General features: G+C 47.4%; 1 protein-coding gene across 2 annotated transcripts; it reads left to right on the top strand.

Annotated features, from left to right (window-relative positions):
* Positions 1–8,520: 8,520 nt before the first annotated feature.
* Positions 8,521–11,022, top strand: LOC134358676 (transcription factor LBX1-like). 2 transcript variants are annotated; one of them, XM_063071128.1, is made up of 2 exons: positions 8,521–9,279; positions 9,885–11,022. In XM_063071128.1, exons 1-2 carry the CDS (start codon positions 8,934–8,936, stop codon positions 10,370–10,372), a joined length of 834 nt encoding a protein of 277 aa, XP_062927198.1. In that variant the 5' UTR covers positions 8,521–8,933; the 3' UTR covers positions 10,373–11,022. The 2 variants fall into 2 exon arrangements, with proteins under 2 accessions (XP_062927198.1, XP_062927199.1); XM_063071129.1 differs by having other exon boundaries at positions 8,522–9,279; positions 9,900–11,022.
* The last annotated feature ends 5,765 nt before the right edge of the window (positions 11,023–16,787 follow it).

Here is a 16,787-nt window from a genome sequence, read left to right on the forward strand (position 1 = left end):
CTGGTTGTACCTTTCATTTACCCCCTTTGGTGTTCCAGCCTCCCTCACTGCTGTGTGACTGCCGCTCCTGGCGCAACGTAAATCATCCCGTCCACCTCAAAGTCAAAATCAAAGCACATATACATCACCATATGCTATATAGGCATCCGTTAGTCTCATGAGACCATGGATTTGCGCCTTGGAAAGTTTCCAGGGCAAGGTTGTTTGTAAGACCGGCAGTTGCCCATGCTGCAAGTCTCCCCTCTCCACGCCACCGATGTTGTCCAAGGGAAGGGCATTAGGACCCATACAGCTTGGCACCAGTGTCGTCGCAGAGCAATGTGTGGTTAAGTGCCTTGCTCAAGGACATCCACGCTGCCTCAGCCAAGGCTCGAACTAGCGACCTTCAAATCACTAGACAAATGCCTTAACCACTTGGCCACGCGCATCACCATATGCTATCCTGAGATTAATATTCTTATAGGCATATGCAGGAAGATAAAGAAACACGATATACCTTATGAAAAACTATACACTAATAAAGACTGGCAAACAGCCAATGTACAAAATATTGAGAACGTGAGTCCTTCAAAGTGAATCTGTAGAGTGCGGAATCAGTTCAGAGTTGAGGTGAGCGAAGTTATCCCCTCTGGTTCAGGAGCCTGATGGTTGTAGGGTAATAAACCTGGTTCTGTGGAACCTGGGGCTCCTGTACCTCCTGCCTGATGGCATCAGCAAGGCAAGAACATGCCGGGGCTCCTTAATGGTGGGTGCTGCTTTCTTGTGACAGTGCTCCCTGTTAAATGTGCTCAGTGGTGGGGAAGGTGCTGCCTGTGATGGACTGGGCAGTATCCACCACTTTCTGTAGACTATTCCACTCCTGGGCATCGGTGTTTCTGTACCAGGCTGTGATGCAACCAGTCAGGATGCTCTCCACTGTGCATCCATAGGAGTTTGTCAAAGTTTTAGATGACGTGCTGAATCCAAGAAAGTAGAGGCACTGTTCTCACGTCTTTGTAACAACACCTACATGCCAGTGAGAACAGACTATCAGCTTTCCCATCTCTCTCTCCGCATCTGTCCGCTTACACATCACTCTCTGCACCCTTTTGTCACCATACAATCCTACCTTCATCCGATTTTCTATGTTCTGCTTTTGAGTCAATCAGCCAGGACACTGGTATCCTTCCCAATTCTTCAATGCTGTGGCTCTGCACTCTCTTCCTGTGACTATTTCTTGATGTCTGTTTTACAGCCCTATAACTCTCCAGTGAAACCCACCAGCCTATAAATCTCCGGATTACACTACTAGTTGTATCTCACTGGCTGAAAAGTGCTTTAGGGAATTGTTACATCCTAAGAGTTGCTATGGAAATGGATGACTCTCTCTTGTATAAATACCTATGATACACATCCAAAACACAGCGATGAGGGGGTGCTGCTCTGTCAAAGCCCCCCTTCCTCCAGCTCCACCTCTGAGCTGGACATCAAAGGACTACCTTGAAGAACCAGCCACTTAAAGAGCGCAGGTGCAGGAGCAGGTGAGGGGCTCAAGCCCAACCACCCCCAGGCCTTCCCACCATCCACAGGCTCATGTCAGCAGTGCGATATAACACTCCCCTCCTGACTGGATGACTGCACCTCCAACTAGCGCCCATCTTGGTAGCATAGCGGTACCAGTACAATTCCCACCGCTGTCTGTAAGGAGTTTGTACATTCGCCCCGTGACCGTGTGGGTTTCCTCTGGGTGCTCTGGTTTCCTCCCTCATTCCAGAAACATAAGGGTTAGGGTTAGCAAACTGTGGGCATGCCATGTTGGCTCTGGATGCATGGTGACACCTGCAGGCTGCCCCCAGCACGTCCCCAGACCGCGTTGGCTGTTAACGCAAGTGATGCATTGCTCTGCATGTTTCGCTGTACTGCACATGTGACAAACAGAGCTCATCTTTAACAGCGTCCAAACAGCTCCACGCATTCTGGGATAAAACTCGGCGGTAGTAACTCACTCGGACTACTCCAACAGCACTGCCCAAACCCATCACCGCTCCCTCCCTAGAAGACCAAGGCAGCAGGGACCACTGCCTAGGGTTCCACACAAGCTCGCTCACCATCCTGACCGGAGAATGTATGATGGGTCCTTCACTGAGCCTGGGTGTAAACCCCAACCAACTCTCCGTCCCCACCAGCACGGTGGGGCACCCCTCACCACATAGATGTTTCAAGGAGGTGGCTCCCCAGTACAGGAAGACCAACGCAAATCCCTCAACCAACAACTGAAGCAGATAAGCTGGTCAGCATCACAGTGCTATGTGCTGGAGCTTTTTGTATATAGATTGGCCATTAAGAGTTCCTGCAATCAAGACCGGTGATCCAGAGCTATACAAGAGGTCCGGGTATGATCTACAGAAGGCTATCTTAGGAGTGAAGAAACATTTCTGGATGAGGCTAGGGAAGGAATCGAATGTAGGTCAGCTCTGGCAGGGTTACAGGCCATCACTTCCTGCAGGGTGAAACCTAACATCATGAATGGCAATGACGCTTCACTCCCAGATGAGCTCAACCTTTAAAGGGAAGAATAAACCACAAGTATGCAAGTCCCTGCAGCATCTGGTGACCCTGTGATCTCTCTCTTGGAGGCTGACATTAGAACATCCTTTACGAGGGTGAACCCTTGCAAGGCGCCAGGCCCTGATGATGTACCAGGTGGGGCTCTGAAAACCTGTGCCAATCGGCTGGCAGGAGTGTCGAAGGACATCTTCAACCTCTCACTGCTGCAGTCAAAGGTTCCCATCTGCTTCAAAAGGGCAATGATCATACCAGTGCCCTAGAAGAGCAGGATGAGCTGCCTCAGTGACCATCTCCTAGTGGTACTCACACCTACTGTGAGTAGGTCATTGGTCATGGCTAGAATCAACTCCTGTCTAAGCAAGGGCATGAACCTTTCAAAACTACAGGTCTACCTACAGCCAATGCAATCTCACTGGCTCTCCAGTCAGCCTTGGTTCACCTGGACAATAGTAATACTTGCATCAGGCTGCTGTTTATTGACTACAGTTCAGTGTTTAACACAATCATACACTTGGTTCTAATAAGGAAGGTCCAATCCTAGGCTTCTGTCATCCTTCTGTAACCGGATCCTTGAATTCCTCACTGGGAGACCACGGTCTGTGTGGATTGGAACTAACATCTCCTTGCTGACAATCATCACTGGTGCACTTCAAAGATGCATGCTGAGCCCACTGCCTACTGTGTGGCTAGGCACAGTTCAAATGCCATCTATAAATTTGCTGACGATACAACTATTATTGGTAGAATTTCAGGGGGTGTCGAGGAGTACAGGAGCGAGAGAAATCAGTTGGTTGAGTGGTGCTCTCAAGGTCAGTAAGACCAAAGGAATTAATAGTGAACTTCAGAAAGGGTAGGTTGAGGGAACATGCACCAGTCCTCACCAAGGGATCAAAAATGGCAAGAGTAAGCAGTTTCAAGTTCCTGGGAGTCCAACAGCTCTGAGGATCTATCCTGAGTTGAACTTACAGAGGCAATCACAAAAAAGGTATGACAGTGGATATACTTCATTAGGACTTTGAGAGGAATCAGTATGTCACCAAAGGCACTCAGAAATTTTTCCAGATGTACAATGGAGACCATTCTAACTGGTTGTCCCACCACCTGGCATGAAGGGGCCACTGCACAGGAACAGAAAAAGCTGCAGAAAGTTGTAAACTCAGCCCGCTCCATCATGGACACGCACCTCCCCAGCACCCAGGACACCTTCAAAAAGCATTGCCTCAAAGAGGTAGTGTCTAACATTACGGACCCCCATCACCCAGGACCGGTCTTCTTCTCATTGCTACCATCAAGGAAGAGAAACAAGAACCCGAACACACGCTCAGAGTTTCAGGAACAGCTTCTTCCCCTCTGCCATTAAATTTCTGAATGGATAATGAACTCATAAACACTTGCTCAGTATTTTCCCCTCTCCTTTTGCACTAGTTACTTAATTTATTTCATTTTATTATTTTATTGTAATTTATAATTTTTATTATGATGTATTGCAATGTACTGCTACTGCAAAACGACGAACTTCGTGACGTATGCCACGAACACTACACTTCAACTAGCCTCATGATGGAGATGTATTACAAAAGTGCGTCTCTCTCAGTCCGTTATTAAATCCTTTTACAAATTCCAGAAGAAAATAAGAAATAGAAGCAGAAGAAGGCCATTTGGCCTCTTATTCCTTTTCCACCCTTTAAGATCCTCCACTTCAACACCACTTCTCTGCACTAAGCCACTTTGTAGGCTTTATTTGCGCCATTCCATCACACACTCCTGGGGTCAGACACAAAGTAACGTTTCCACCACACTATCTCATCACACACCTCACAAGTTAGATACAGAGTGAATTTCCTCCTCCCCAACCCATAATGCACTCCTGGGGTCAGTCACAGAGTGAGGCTCCCTCCACACCATCCCATCACACACTCCTGGGGTCAGACACAAAGTGAGGCTCCCTCCACACCATCCCATCACACACTCCTGGGGTCAGACACAGAGTGAGGCTCCCTCCACACAATCCCATCACACACTCCTGGGGTCAGACACAGAGTGAGGCTCCCTCCACACAATCCCATCACACACTCCTGGGGTCAGATACAAAGTGAGGCTCTCTCCACACCGTCCCATCACACACTCCTGGGGTCAGACACAGAGTGAGGCTCCCTCCACACAATCCCATCACACACTCCTGGGGTCAGACACAGAGTGAGGCTCCCTCCACACAATCCCATCACACACTCCTGGGGTCAGATACAAAGTGAGGCTCTCTCCACACCATCCCATCACACACTCCCGGGGTCAGACACAGAGTGAGGCTCCCTTCACACCGTCCCATCACACACTCCTGGGGTCAGACCCAGAGTGAGGCTCCCTCCACACAATCCCATCACATACTCCTGGGGTCAGACACAAAGTGAGGCTCCCTCCACACCATCCCATCACACACTCCTGGAGTCATACACAGAGTGAGCCTCCCTCCACACAATCCCATCACACACTCCTGGGGTCAGACACAGAGTGAGGCTCCCTTCACACCGTCCCATCACACACTCCTGGGGTCAGACACAGAGTGAGGCTCTCTCCACACCATCCCATCACACACTCCTGGGGTCAGACACAGAGTGAATTTCCTCCTCCCCAACCTATCATGCACTCCTGGGGTCAGACACAGAGTGAGGCTCCCTTCACACCATCCCATCATACGCTCCCATGGTCAGACACAGAGTGAGGCTCCCTCTACACTATCTTATCACTTTAATTAGAAGTGGGGGAGTCTGTAAGGTTGTGGGGATGGGACTAATGGTTTTCAGAGGGCTGTACTGTGCCTGAATACTCCCACCACAGTTACCAAGCCCAGGTGAGGAGTTAAAGCTTTAGAGGGGATTGAAGGAAAAACATTCACACTAAGTGTTGTTGAAGTTTTCAATTCAGTGCCTGGGGGGATAGTGGGATAGAGAGACTCACATTTAGAGCAGCTTTAATCTCCAGGCAGAGGGGGCTGTGGGTGAGGTGCTGGGAAGTGGGTACTGGTGGCTAGACATGAACATGTTGAGCCAGAGGGTTGATTTCCATCTGGAAATGAAATTCTCCTTCAGTCTCCTCTGTCCCAAAAAGGGACAACCCTGTCTTGATATAGTCATTTCTACATCCCCCAGATACCCAGAGCGTTTGAACAGGCTGCAAATGATTTTATGTAAAGGGCCCGGGTTAACAATTAAAGGAAGATTTGAGATGAAGGAAGTGTATGGGAGGGAGGGAGTGATGAAGGGAGGAAGGAAGAGAAGGAGGGACTGATTCCAGGAGTGATGGGGTGGGAGGGAGTGGACATGAAGTGGAGGGAGTGTTTTTTTTTCAAAAATATACTTTATTCAGAAGTATTACAAAATAAAGTTATTTACATAGAAAAAAAGCATTCGTTGACCCTGAGACCTTATTCAATAAATAAAGTTATCTACAATAAAATTTTTCGTTGACTCTCAGTCCAACGCATCAGGAATGATGTGGGGAGCAGACTAACGGGAATGGGAATCATCGGCGACCAGGAAGACCGAGTTACCAGGACAAGACTATCCTATTGCACTCCGGTTATGTTGACGCCTGCGATATCCCCAAATACGGTATAGTCGGCTGCGTCAACAGCGCCTGGATGTGTGCCGACACTTGCGGGCTGCCCCCAACACATCCTCAGGTTGTGCTGGTTGTTAACACAAACGATGCATTTCGCTGTGTGTTTCTGTCCGTGTGATAAATAACTTTGAATCTGAAAAGGACGTACAGGAGTGACGGGGGATGAGGCGAACTGATTCCAGGTGTGATGGAAAGGGAAGGAGGGGACCTATTCCAGGGGAGGAGAGGCGGGAGGTTGGGAGAGGATTTATACAGGAATGATGCGGAGGGATAATTCCGATCTGCATTCGAGAGTTAACTCAGGGAATGAGAGGCAAGGCAGCGCTGCTGATGTGGAGATGATAGAGACTTCGGCTCAGCAGACCAGCTCTTCTCACCACCACCCTCCCCAACGTCTCTGGGACAGACAACTAGATCATCTGGCCAAGTTGTAAGCAGTAGCTTTGAACTTGCTGGTGGCTAAAACACACTGTGAGAGAATTAACGCCCAAAGAGGAGTTGGATGTGGGTCTGGCGGAGGGAAGGGAGGGTAGGGGGGTTGAGGGAGTGGGGATGTTCTCCATATCCGACCCAGCACACTCTGAACATATGGGCAATGAGCAGGGAGAGGATTTCCCGTTTTGGGAACACTCAGCGTTTCCCGACTCGGGAGGGGGAGCGGAAAACCCCGTATGGAAGGTATTCACATTCCTTTTTGAATGAAGGGAGAATTTTGGAGATAAATTAACACTCTCCCGTGCATCGACATCAAAGCCATAACGAAACCAGGCGTGTAAATCCCGACCCTTCGCTCGCGAGCGGAATATTCGTTCACTATTTGGTGACTGGTCCCAGTAACTTCAGGAACCTCTCGCTAGCTGAAACCTCGAGGCTGCCTCCGCCTGACCCCGGTCAGCGGTCCCTGGCGGTGAACCACAAACCCCCCCGTTTGTGCTCAACATCCCGGCTCTGCGCCCCGGGTTATTTCGTTGCGTTACCAAGCAAGTATTAACTACAACCCCGAAATTCACGGCCCGCGAATCAAGGATCTGATCTTTTTTTTTCCAAATATGCGGGGGTTTCACGGGCCCTGCTCGTCATTTTAAGGCAAAAATATATCAACAAGACGTTATATATATATGATTTAGGACGGCGGCGAATTCTAATCCTTCCCGGTGCAAAAATTGTGCAAACTCGGTATCGAATTTCCCGAACCAGAGTTTTCACAATTCGACGTGAGATGCCCTCCTAGCTGTGAATTTGGGCTGGGATTTCGGGAACAGGCCTCCCCAACAGCGGCACACGATGAGGGAAAATAAACTTAAAAGAAGCTGTGATCTCGAATTTCCCGGTCTCCAGCCCCGCCCAACACCGCCCGGGTCCGCTCCGATTTAAATGGTTTGTGTTGAAATCTCAATCAACGGTTAACAACGTCCTCCGCTGCTGTTCGATTAACCAACGCCAAAATTTGCACCCGGATCACAAGAGATTTCCCACCCTCCGCCAGAAATCCCCGGCACTCGGTAGCGGGCAGTTGCTGCGGATTCGGCGCTCCCAGCAAGTCTAACCCCCAAACCTACCCGACCCGGACTTTTATTCGATATTTATAGCGTCCTTTCGTTCTCCGAGAATGCACCTCGGTGTTCGGGGGTCTCGGTGCATCGAAAAATGACTGGTATTAATATTAGGGAGAGTTTGGGGGTTAACCTCCTGGGAATCTAGGGTTGGAGTGAAACTATCTCGGGGTACGGGGTGCGGCGTTTGGATTCCTGTTCCCCCGCCCCTCTAATCTTAACCGCTCTCGCCAGCACTACACAGACACATAGCCGCCCGCGACAAGGGGAAGGCAGCGCTATACTCAAATCTCCTCATCTCAGAAATATTTCCTTAAAGAATGGTTCAAGTTAAAACAAAAACATAATTCAGACCCGGACGCGAAAACAGTAGAATTACCAAAATGTAACCTGCAATTAAATTAATCTTACCTGGTTTCGCAACGCTTCGCTCGATCTGCAGAAACAATATTAAACAATTTTTAAATATGCACAAAATAGACCAAGTTTGAAGTAATAAATATTAGCAATGGCGCGTTTGGTGAGACTTAAATCAGTGGCGGCTCCGTTGGAACAGGTGCAAAAACATATAATTAATATAGATAAATATATCAACAAACAAACTAAAATAAAACGACTGTCTAACGCGTTATAATTCAGCGTGACCACTCCTCCTGCCGACGGGGTAATTAATGGCGCTTCCAACACAACGCCGGCGCTGGATGGGAAGCGGAGGGCGAGAGGTAGCGAAGTGACTCTGCGTATAATTGATTATCACCCAATCAACAATAACTTGTTAGCAATCGTCAATTGCCCCCCTCTCTCCTTCCTTCCCCACTCTAAAGAGAATATTATTCGCTTGCCTGCATACTTGATGTGACAGAGCAGGTCAGAGCGTGCTGGAGTGAGTGAGAGAGAGAGAGAGAGAGAGAGAGGGAGAGAGGGAGAGAGAGAGAGAGGGAGGGAGAGAGAGACGGAGAGAGAGAAGGGGGAGGAGAGGCTGGATTGGGAACGCGCAGTGGATCTATCATCGTTTCTCTCCGTTTCTGGTGGTCTTCACCCTCTCCCTGATCAGACTGATTGTGGGAGGCAACGGCTGCGAAGTTATTTTGAACTTTTGCTCTCCTAGTTGTAGTGAGTGTGTGTGTGTCTGAGAGAGAGAGAGAGAGGGGAGAGAGAGAGAGAGGAGAAGAGAGAGAGAGAGAGGAGAAGGGAGGGAGTCAACTAGACCCGAGGATGAGTTCCAAAGAAGAGGCAAAGTCTTCCTCGGCTACCTTGCACTCCTCACTAGACGAGCGGAGAAGAAGCCCGCTGGACCAGCTGCCGCCCCCGGCCAACTCTAACAAACCACTGACTCCTTTCAGCATCGAGGACATTCTCAACAAACCCTCGGTGCGGAGAGGGTTCGCTCTGTGCGGAACTAACCACCTCCTGTCAGCGGCCGACAAGCACACGCCTTCGGCCCTTGCTCTGGCTAGCCGACCCGGGGTCCTGTCGCAGACCTCGCCTTTGTGCGCCTTGGAGGAACTCGCCAGCAAAACTTTTAAAGGACTGGAGGTCAGCGTCCTACAAGCGGCGGAGGGTAGGTGTAACCAAAGCCTCCGCGCCTTTCAAACTTTACCCGGTTAAACAAGCTCGCGGAATTTTTGCAAAAAAAAATAAAAGAACCCCCGTTTGCAAATGTAAAGAAACATCGAAATAAAACTTTATTTTTTTTTACGTTGGCGGGGGATAAATGTTATTTAAATTTGGTGTTCGTTGCAATGGATTTTTAGCAGAATTGGTCGCTGGTTCTCCCTGAGCTGGACTGAGCTCAGCTCCATCCAGCAACTAAAGAACCAATTCGCATTTTCACCCGGTTACAAAGCAGCGGTGTATCCGAATTATACGCTTAACATTGCGGGTTTCCTTTTTAACAATTCCCCTGGGTTGGTATATTTTAATTTGTTAACAGTAAGGGTGTAGGGAACACTTGGGGAGTTTAATTTAATCGAAGTCTGCGAGGAAAGGGAGTTTTAAATAACGAAAATCCCTCGGATTAATTAAAAGAAATGGGGAATTCATTACTGTTTTCTGTGGGAGAGCTGGAGGGGGGGGGGGGTTCGGAGGGGAAATGTCAGTAATTAAATGTTTCTTCCTGGACCGGGCTGATATTGAAATCCCTTCGTTTCTCTCCGTTCTAAAAAGGGTCTGTTTTAACAGGCAGGGACGGCCTCACCATCTTCGGCCAAAGACCGACCCCCAAGAAGCGCAGAAAGTCGCGAACCGCTTTCACCAATCACCAGATCTACGAGCTGGAAAAGCGTTTTCTGTACCAGAAGTACCTGTCGCCGGCCGACCGCGATCAGATTGCCCAGCAGCTCGGCCTGACCAATGCCCAGGTCATCACTTGGTTCCAGAACCGCCGCGCCAAACTCAAGCGGGATCTGGAGGAGATGAAGGCCGACGTGGAGTCGGCCAAGAGACTGGGGCCCAGGCAGCTGGAAAAAATAGTAGAACTGACGGAATTGGATCAGAGCGCGGCGGAGATCGGCAGTAAATCCAGATCTCAGAGTCACAGCCCGATGAAAAGTGCCCGCGCGGATACCCATGCACTGGCAATGGGTCACCCGACCCGCAAAGACTACTCAGAGGAGGACGAAGAGGAGGAGGAGGAGATTGAAGTCGATGACTGATTCCCTTTTTGTGTTTTGCCTTTCTCCCCCCGGTCCCTGTTCCATTTTATATATAAAACACAAAATATATTGCAAAAAAAAACGAGAGCTTCCGCGCCGACCTTTCTACGATGCAGCTTCCAGCATGTTACAGAAATCATCCGAGTTCTTTCTTTAATTCTGTAGTTAGAAACGGGCTCAACCCGAGGCAGAAATATCCCAAAAAGAAAACGAAAAAAAAAGCAATAATCGGTGTTTAAGATTCGCCAGAGCCGCAGAGAATCTGGCCCAGCTATTTAATAATTTCGATTTCTATATATTGTATATATATAAAAGAAAAAAAAAACCTTTATGGATTAGGAGTGGCTGATTATCTGGTTTGGAAGGCGGTTCTCGGTTAGAGCGAGAGGATTCATGTGGCTTTACATCGGTTAGAAGATCTCGGATATGTGATAATGTTCCGCCTTCCTTGAATTCTTCAGTATAGCGGCAGGGATATGTCAGGGTTAATTCTGCATCCACCGCATGTGTTGGGTCTGCACGACACATTTATTTTTTAAAAAAATAACAAAATTACTGGACACACTTGTAACTTTCTAACTCTCTCTCCTTTTTGTCTAATATCAAGACGATTTATTATACAACGCTATCAGGAAATCTGCCTCCTCGTATCTCCCATTAAAACCTATTTTTGTGATTTCGTCTCCTGGTTTGTGAATTTATTTTTTAAGGGGGAAAAATCTTAGCATCCAGCCTGTTTATTGCGGGGAGATTTTTAGAAGGTCTTCATCTGTAAATGTAAATACGTTGTATTTTTTTTAAAACATGCGAACTTTTAATGAGCGGCGGCGGGAGTACAGATATTTTCCCCTAAATACGTTGCTCAGATCCGTCGACTGTGTGGGCTCGGAGACCGAGTTCTGCTCCATCACCAGCCGAGTAACACCAGCCCGAATCCGACTCATTTACCGATCCACGTGTGCGAGATTTAATGAACTGCTTGATCATGTTCTCCTCTCCAAAATGAGAGGGTAATTTACATCTCAATAGTTGTCCCTTTCAAAGCCACTTATTGACACGCGCGTACTCCCAATTCTTAAACAGAGGCACGACCCACACTAGTAAAATCAACTTTTTTTTCAATGGGTTCTGCTCAGATTGAACGAGCCGAATTTATTTTGCTATGTTGATACAATGTATCTGCAATTTTAATTCGATGTGGACACTTTTTTTCAGGTGGGATTTAACCAATTTTCTACAGCTAAAGCGGAATGTTTAAGTATAGAGGAGATGTTGTTAGGAACAGTTTAAGATTGGCAAGCTGATTCTAGGATTTTGGAGCGTGGGTTAAAATCGGCCTCTCTCTTTTCCTCGGCCCCGCGCTCCGATGCTTTTTTTTCCCAAATGCATTTTGACGGGAAGTGGGGGCAAGAGGTAACGTGCGGTTAAAATGTGGGTCCCGTATGGAAAAGCGAACAGACAATATTGCAGGCAGATGCCCTGCCAACAAGCCCAATAAATAACAGGCAGGGGAGGGCAAACCAGGGGACTTGTAAACAGAGACGGAGCTGGCGATTTGGACTCTGTATACTGAACAAAAGTGAAATTTATGTGAGAACTCAAAATCTGTTTTTTTTAAGAGAGGGAAAGAAAAAAGATGCCAATTTTTTCCCGTTTTTGGGCCATTTTCTGCGGGCAGTGAAGTCATTGAGAATGTATGAGCCGGTTAATGTTAGCGGAACGCATGGGAACTGCGGACAAATGATGCCGGGGTGTTGATTTGTCAATTAACAATGCGCTATACAAAATCTCCCGCTGCGCCCGTGCCGAGCAGACTTTGGAGAGAACAAGTGTTTGTGGTTGACAGAATGCAACTAACCGCTTGGACACCATATGGTTTATGAATTTTCTAAACAATTTCGAGACAATTTGATGGATTGGTCAATTCCGCCCCTTGAATGTTTATCGCCATCTACAAAAGGGCTAATATATACATCGGTGTATCCAGGGGCATCTGCAATGGTAATGCCGCTCCTAGCAGGCATTTGCGAGCGGGCAATGAATTAAAATGAACGAGCCTCTTCTTTATTTATCCGAAAAGAAAGAAGATGCACTTTGTTAAAAGGCCATTTGGCATTTCTTTTTTTTTTGTTTAAAAAAGGACAAAATTAAATTGGGGTTGCCTCTGTTGAATTAAGGACAGAGAGCTTGTAAATAACGCGACAGCTTCATTGAAAGCGTTGTGACATTTATCGGCCCGTTTTAAAACAACACCGACTCCTTTTTTGTCTGCGTTCGATCGGCCCCTTTTACAGACTTTAAAATATTTTCTGTTCAGTTTTCTTCCCCCGCCCCCCCCCCCAAGTATTTGATGGATTTTAAAACACGGCGTCTTCAATAGAATTTAAGGGCCGGGGTTTGTATAGAGTTAAAGGCAGAGCCGAGACCTTTTTGAGTTGAGCGCGGGGGCTGACGCGGGGTTTACATCGAGTTTTATCCGGTACACGTCTGTAAACAAAGCAATTTTTGTTCGGACAGTAGCGAAATTAGGAAACGGGCCAATTAAAGAAAAATACACCTCAAATCAGTGAGGATTTTCCTCGCTGAAACGTGCACTCCATTCGAATCTACTCCACCCGCAGCTCAGGGGACATCTCTCGTTCTTTCACTCAGTGCCTGCCTCCGACACCGGCTCTCCTTCGGCATAAACGCTTTATTTAAACCAAGCCCTCCTATTTTTAATTTAAAATCATTCCCCTGTTCCGTGGTAATGTCTGTATTTTATTTCCCGAATGAAATTAAACCGTGGTTTTGAAACATATCATGTATTCTTTGGCATAAGTTCCCTGTGGAAATTAAGGCCAATCTAAATTTAGCACCTTGTCCCCGTGGTAAGTATTATTTTTAAAATAATACGAAGGGAATTGTAAATTTTAGATGGTTTGTTGATATGGAAGTACTGTTACAACACATACAGAGAGCAGACGAAAGTATTTCAAATGCTCCAAGAAGATTGATAATTACTTTCCAGAAAATTTTATATTAAGTCAACATATATTTAATACCCTGGTTTGGAGATATGTTGGATAAATGATGGGTTTACAGAAACGGAAACTATCGCCACGTTTCGCGGGATTCTGACTGGTGATAGCCTCATGTCCCGGGACTCGCTCTCTCTCACTCTCCCTTGGGTTCCATCCCTCCCTCGGTCGCAGAACAAAATATCTATTTTGCCCAACAACAACAATAACAATATTTCAATTCTCCATCCCCGGGCAGGTCGCTCACGCACAACTCTCTCCCGCTCCAAGAGCCGGGCCTTGCTGCTGAGCCCCGGCGTTAGCAAACGGAGGGACATTTTGACAAATGTCTGCGGAGGTTTAACGTTAACGAGGTAGAGAAGAGGGTTCGTTTATTGTCAGTTATGTGTGCGTGCGTGTGAGCAAGGGAAAGAAACAGATTGAGAAAAGAACGGCAGACGACGAAATAACGAACGAACGAAACTAAACAGTCTTTTAATGAGATCGGGAGAAACATTTCAAATCTCCCTTCACCCAGCGAGACAAGAACTTGGGCGCAGCCGGAAATTTGCCCGAGTTTACATCAAGAGCGGAGAGAAAGGGAGATGTGTAAAACTCCGATATGCCAATCTCGCCAATCTGCCAAGGCAACAGCTCACCACCAGCTGAAACCCGCGTCTAAAAATAAATTCAAGACGCGTTAAGTGAAATAAGTTTTCAACGAAATTGAACAATTGGAAAAAGGCAAAATCTGTCATCGCCTTGCCTTGTTTCGGGATTTTAAACGGAGGACTGCGTGTGTGTGAAAATTAGTGACATTTCCCTCAAGTTTATATTGTTATCGAATTATTTGAAATCGAGACATTAGGTCGGGGAAGGTCTGTTATATTAAACTTGGGGAAATAGACACACAGCGGTGGGTTCCGATGACAACATTCGCTCCCTTGCACCACACTGATATTTTAAACTTCAAACAGACTGAAAACCCACACATGCGATAGATAAAATCTTTATTACTGTAAGATTATAGTCTTATGTCTGCGGGTATTGACAGAATATTATACCAGTGTTATCCCACAGACTTTAATCCGTTTATAAAATTCCATACCCCGCATTACCAGTCATATCCACCTCTATATGTGATACAACGTCAATGCGTGGCTCAGCTTATCGTGTGACATTCTGTATATTTACACTTATAAACCCTCGCCATATACAGTTTCACAGTCGTTTTGAGGCATTTATTATATTTTGATTCAGGCAGATGCATTGTAAATTGTTAGTAACTCGGAACCGCAGCTAAACGCAGATATCAGTGTGCCTTTAGGCTGCGGTTTAAGGGGTTAGTTTACATCGCAACCCTCCCAGCTTCACGGAGAGGTGGTGGGTGCATAGGGGAACTTTGAATGCGGCGAGTGTAGAGGTGCTGAGGTTTTCAGGCGCTCGGTGGGGGGGGGAGCTTTTGAGGCGCTGAAGGTGGGGGGAGGATTAGAGTCACTGAGGGGAGGAGGGGTTTTGAGGCACTGACAGGAGGAGAGGTTTTGAGGCACTGAGGGGAGAGGAAGTGCTGAGGTTCTGAGGCGGCAACAGACCCGGTGCAGGTACAGAGGAGAGAAATATGTTCCAATATTGTGTAAGTAATTGTCAGACGCCGCTGTTGTAGTTATTCCGGGGGTGGGTGGTAGAGTTGGGTGGAGGGGGGGGGGGTGATGAGAATGATCCGCGAGCAGGGCTGTGATACAACACGGCCAAGGATACAGCTCCATAGGCTGCGTGAGTGGCTCCGGAATCCCAGCGCCTTATTTCAGTAGGTGTCAGTCGGATGTCAGGCGCGGCAACGATAACTAATACTGGAGTCTCTGGGACCTGAACGTGGTAATTAATCCAGAAGACTTAAGTGTATTTTACTTCTGCAGAAAAATCACTAATTCAATCGAGCGGAAAATTGAAGTTTGATGCATTATTCCCTGTGAAAGTGAAAGCTCCCTCATTACAACCAGAATCGAGCCGTTCTCTGCGCTTGTCTACACTTCCCTGATTGTATCCTACATTCTCCAAAATCTGACGGCCAATGATCATATTTCAACCCCCGCCGTTCTCATTGGCTGCGAAACGCGATAAATTGTTGGCTGTTCGCTGCCTGAACGGGGATGCAAACCCGCCATAAACTAATTAACAAGTCTGATTGTAACATAGCTCCCGCAAGTTGAATACATTCTTCACACAACTTCATTCTTAATCATTACTATCGGGATCCTAATTAATACTGGGTGTCAGCCCGGACCTGATTACGATATCGGCCCTTCGCGATACTGAGCAGGTAGCAGGCACCCAAGTTCGTTAGTTGAACGCCCAAGATTGGGGTTTGTGTTAGCACATGCGTTGGTAAGCGCATTGAACCGACAGGTCGACAAAATGTGACGGCTTCGACCTACGCAGAGTGCGGAGCAAAGGGAGAGAGTACCTGTGTAACTCCTTACTCACACTCTCCCCGGACAGGTGGGAGGGATAAAAGTGGGAATTAATTTCCCCCCAGATGGGCCGCAAGACTTTGAAGCCGCGAGGAGGGTACGCAGGCCTCCCTACAGCTCTTGGAGACACCCCAGTTTCGGAAAGCCACACTATAATGGATACTGGATTTATCCCGTGATTAACTTGCGCTTCGAACGGGTAAATCCTTGCCAGCTGTGCCACGGCCAAACACAGGGGCCATGCAAATGCAATTAATTATTCCCAGGCATCTCTCACCCCGGTAACTCTGCCCTGTGACGGCAACGGGAGTTTGTACAGTCAATAACCTGCCCGAATTTTGCGGTAAACTACAATCTGCCGCCGCGAGTACTGTGTCAACCCACCTCCAGAAAATCATTCTCTCCTTCAGCTGCCGATAGGAGTTGCCGTGATGAAGAAAAATGTTGAAGTGGGGTGGGGGTGGGGGGATAACCTCAGCAGTTCTGGTAGCATGTGTCGAGAGAGATTAGTTCTAGACCCTTCTTGGCAGAGCGAGGGAGCTAACAACCTAGGGACTTTCTCAAATCAATGATCTCTCAAGCCCCTCTGCCTTAGACATGGTCTCTTAAAATCAGACAACATCCTGATAAATCTCTTCTGCACTTCTTCTAAAGTTTTCACAACTTTCCGACAATAAGTCAACTAGAACTGAACACTATACTCCGGGTGAGGTCTAACCAGCGTTTTATAGAGCTGCAAGATTACCTCTGCGGCTCATGAACTCAGTTCCCCAACTAATGAAGGCCTGAACTCCTATAGTGCCTTAATTTTCACAACAACTTTGAGGGAGCTGTGCAAGAGGGGAGATTGATAGGGCTTTGACAAAAATCTCTGAATCTTCTCTAGCCGTAGGACTGTTGTTCCTTTGTTGAAGAGAAATAGGGGTAATCCTGGAAATCATAGAC

Source organism: Mobula hypostoma, chromosome 19 (genome assembly GCF_963921235.1).
Source record: "Mobula hypostoma chromosome 19, sMobHyp1.1, whole genome shotgun sequence".
In the NCBI taxonomy this organism is placed as follows: domain Eukaryota; kingdom Metazoa; phylum Chordata; class Chondrichthyes; order Myliobatiformes; family Myliobatidae; genus Mobula; species Mobula hypostoma.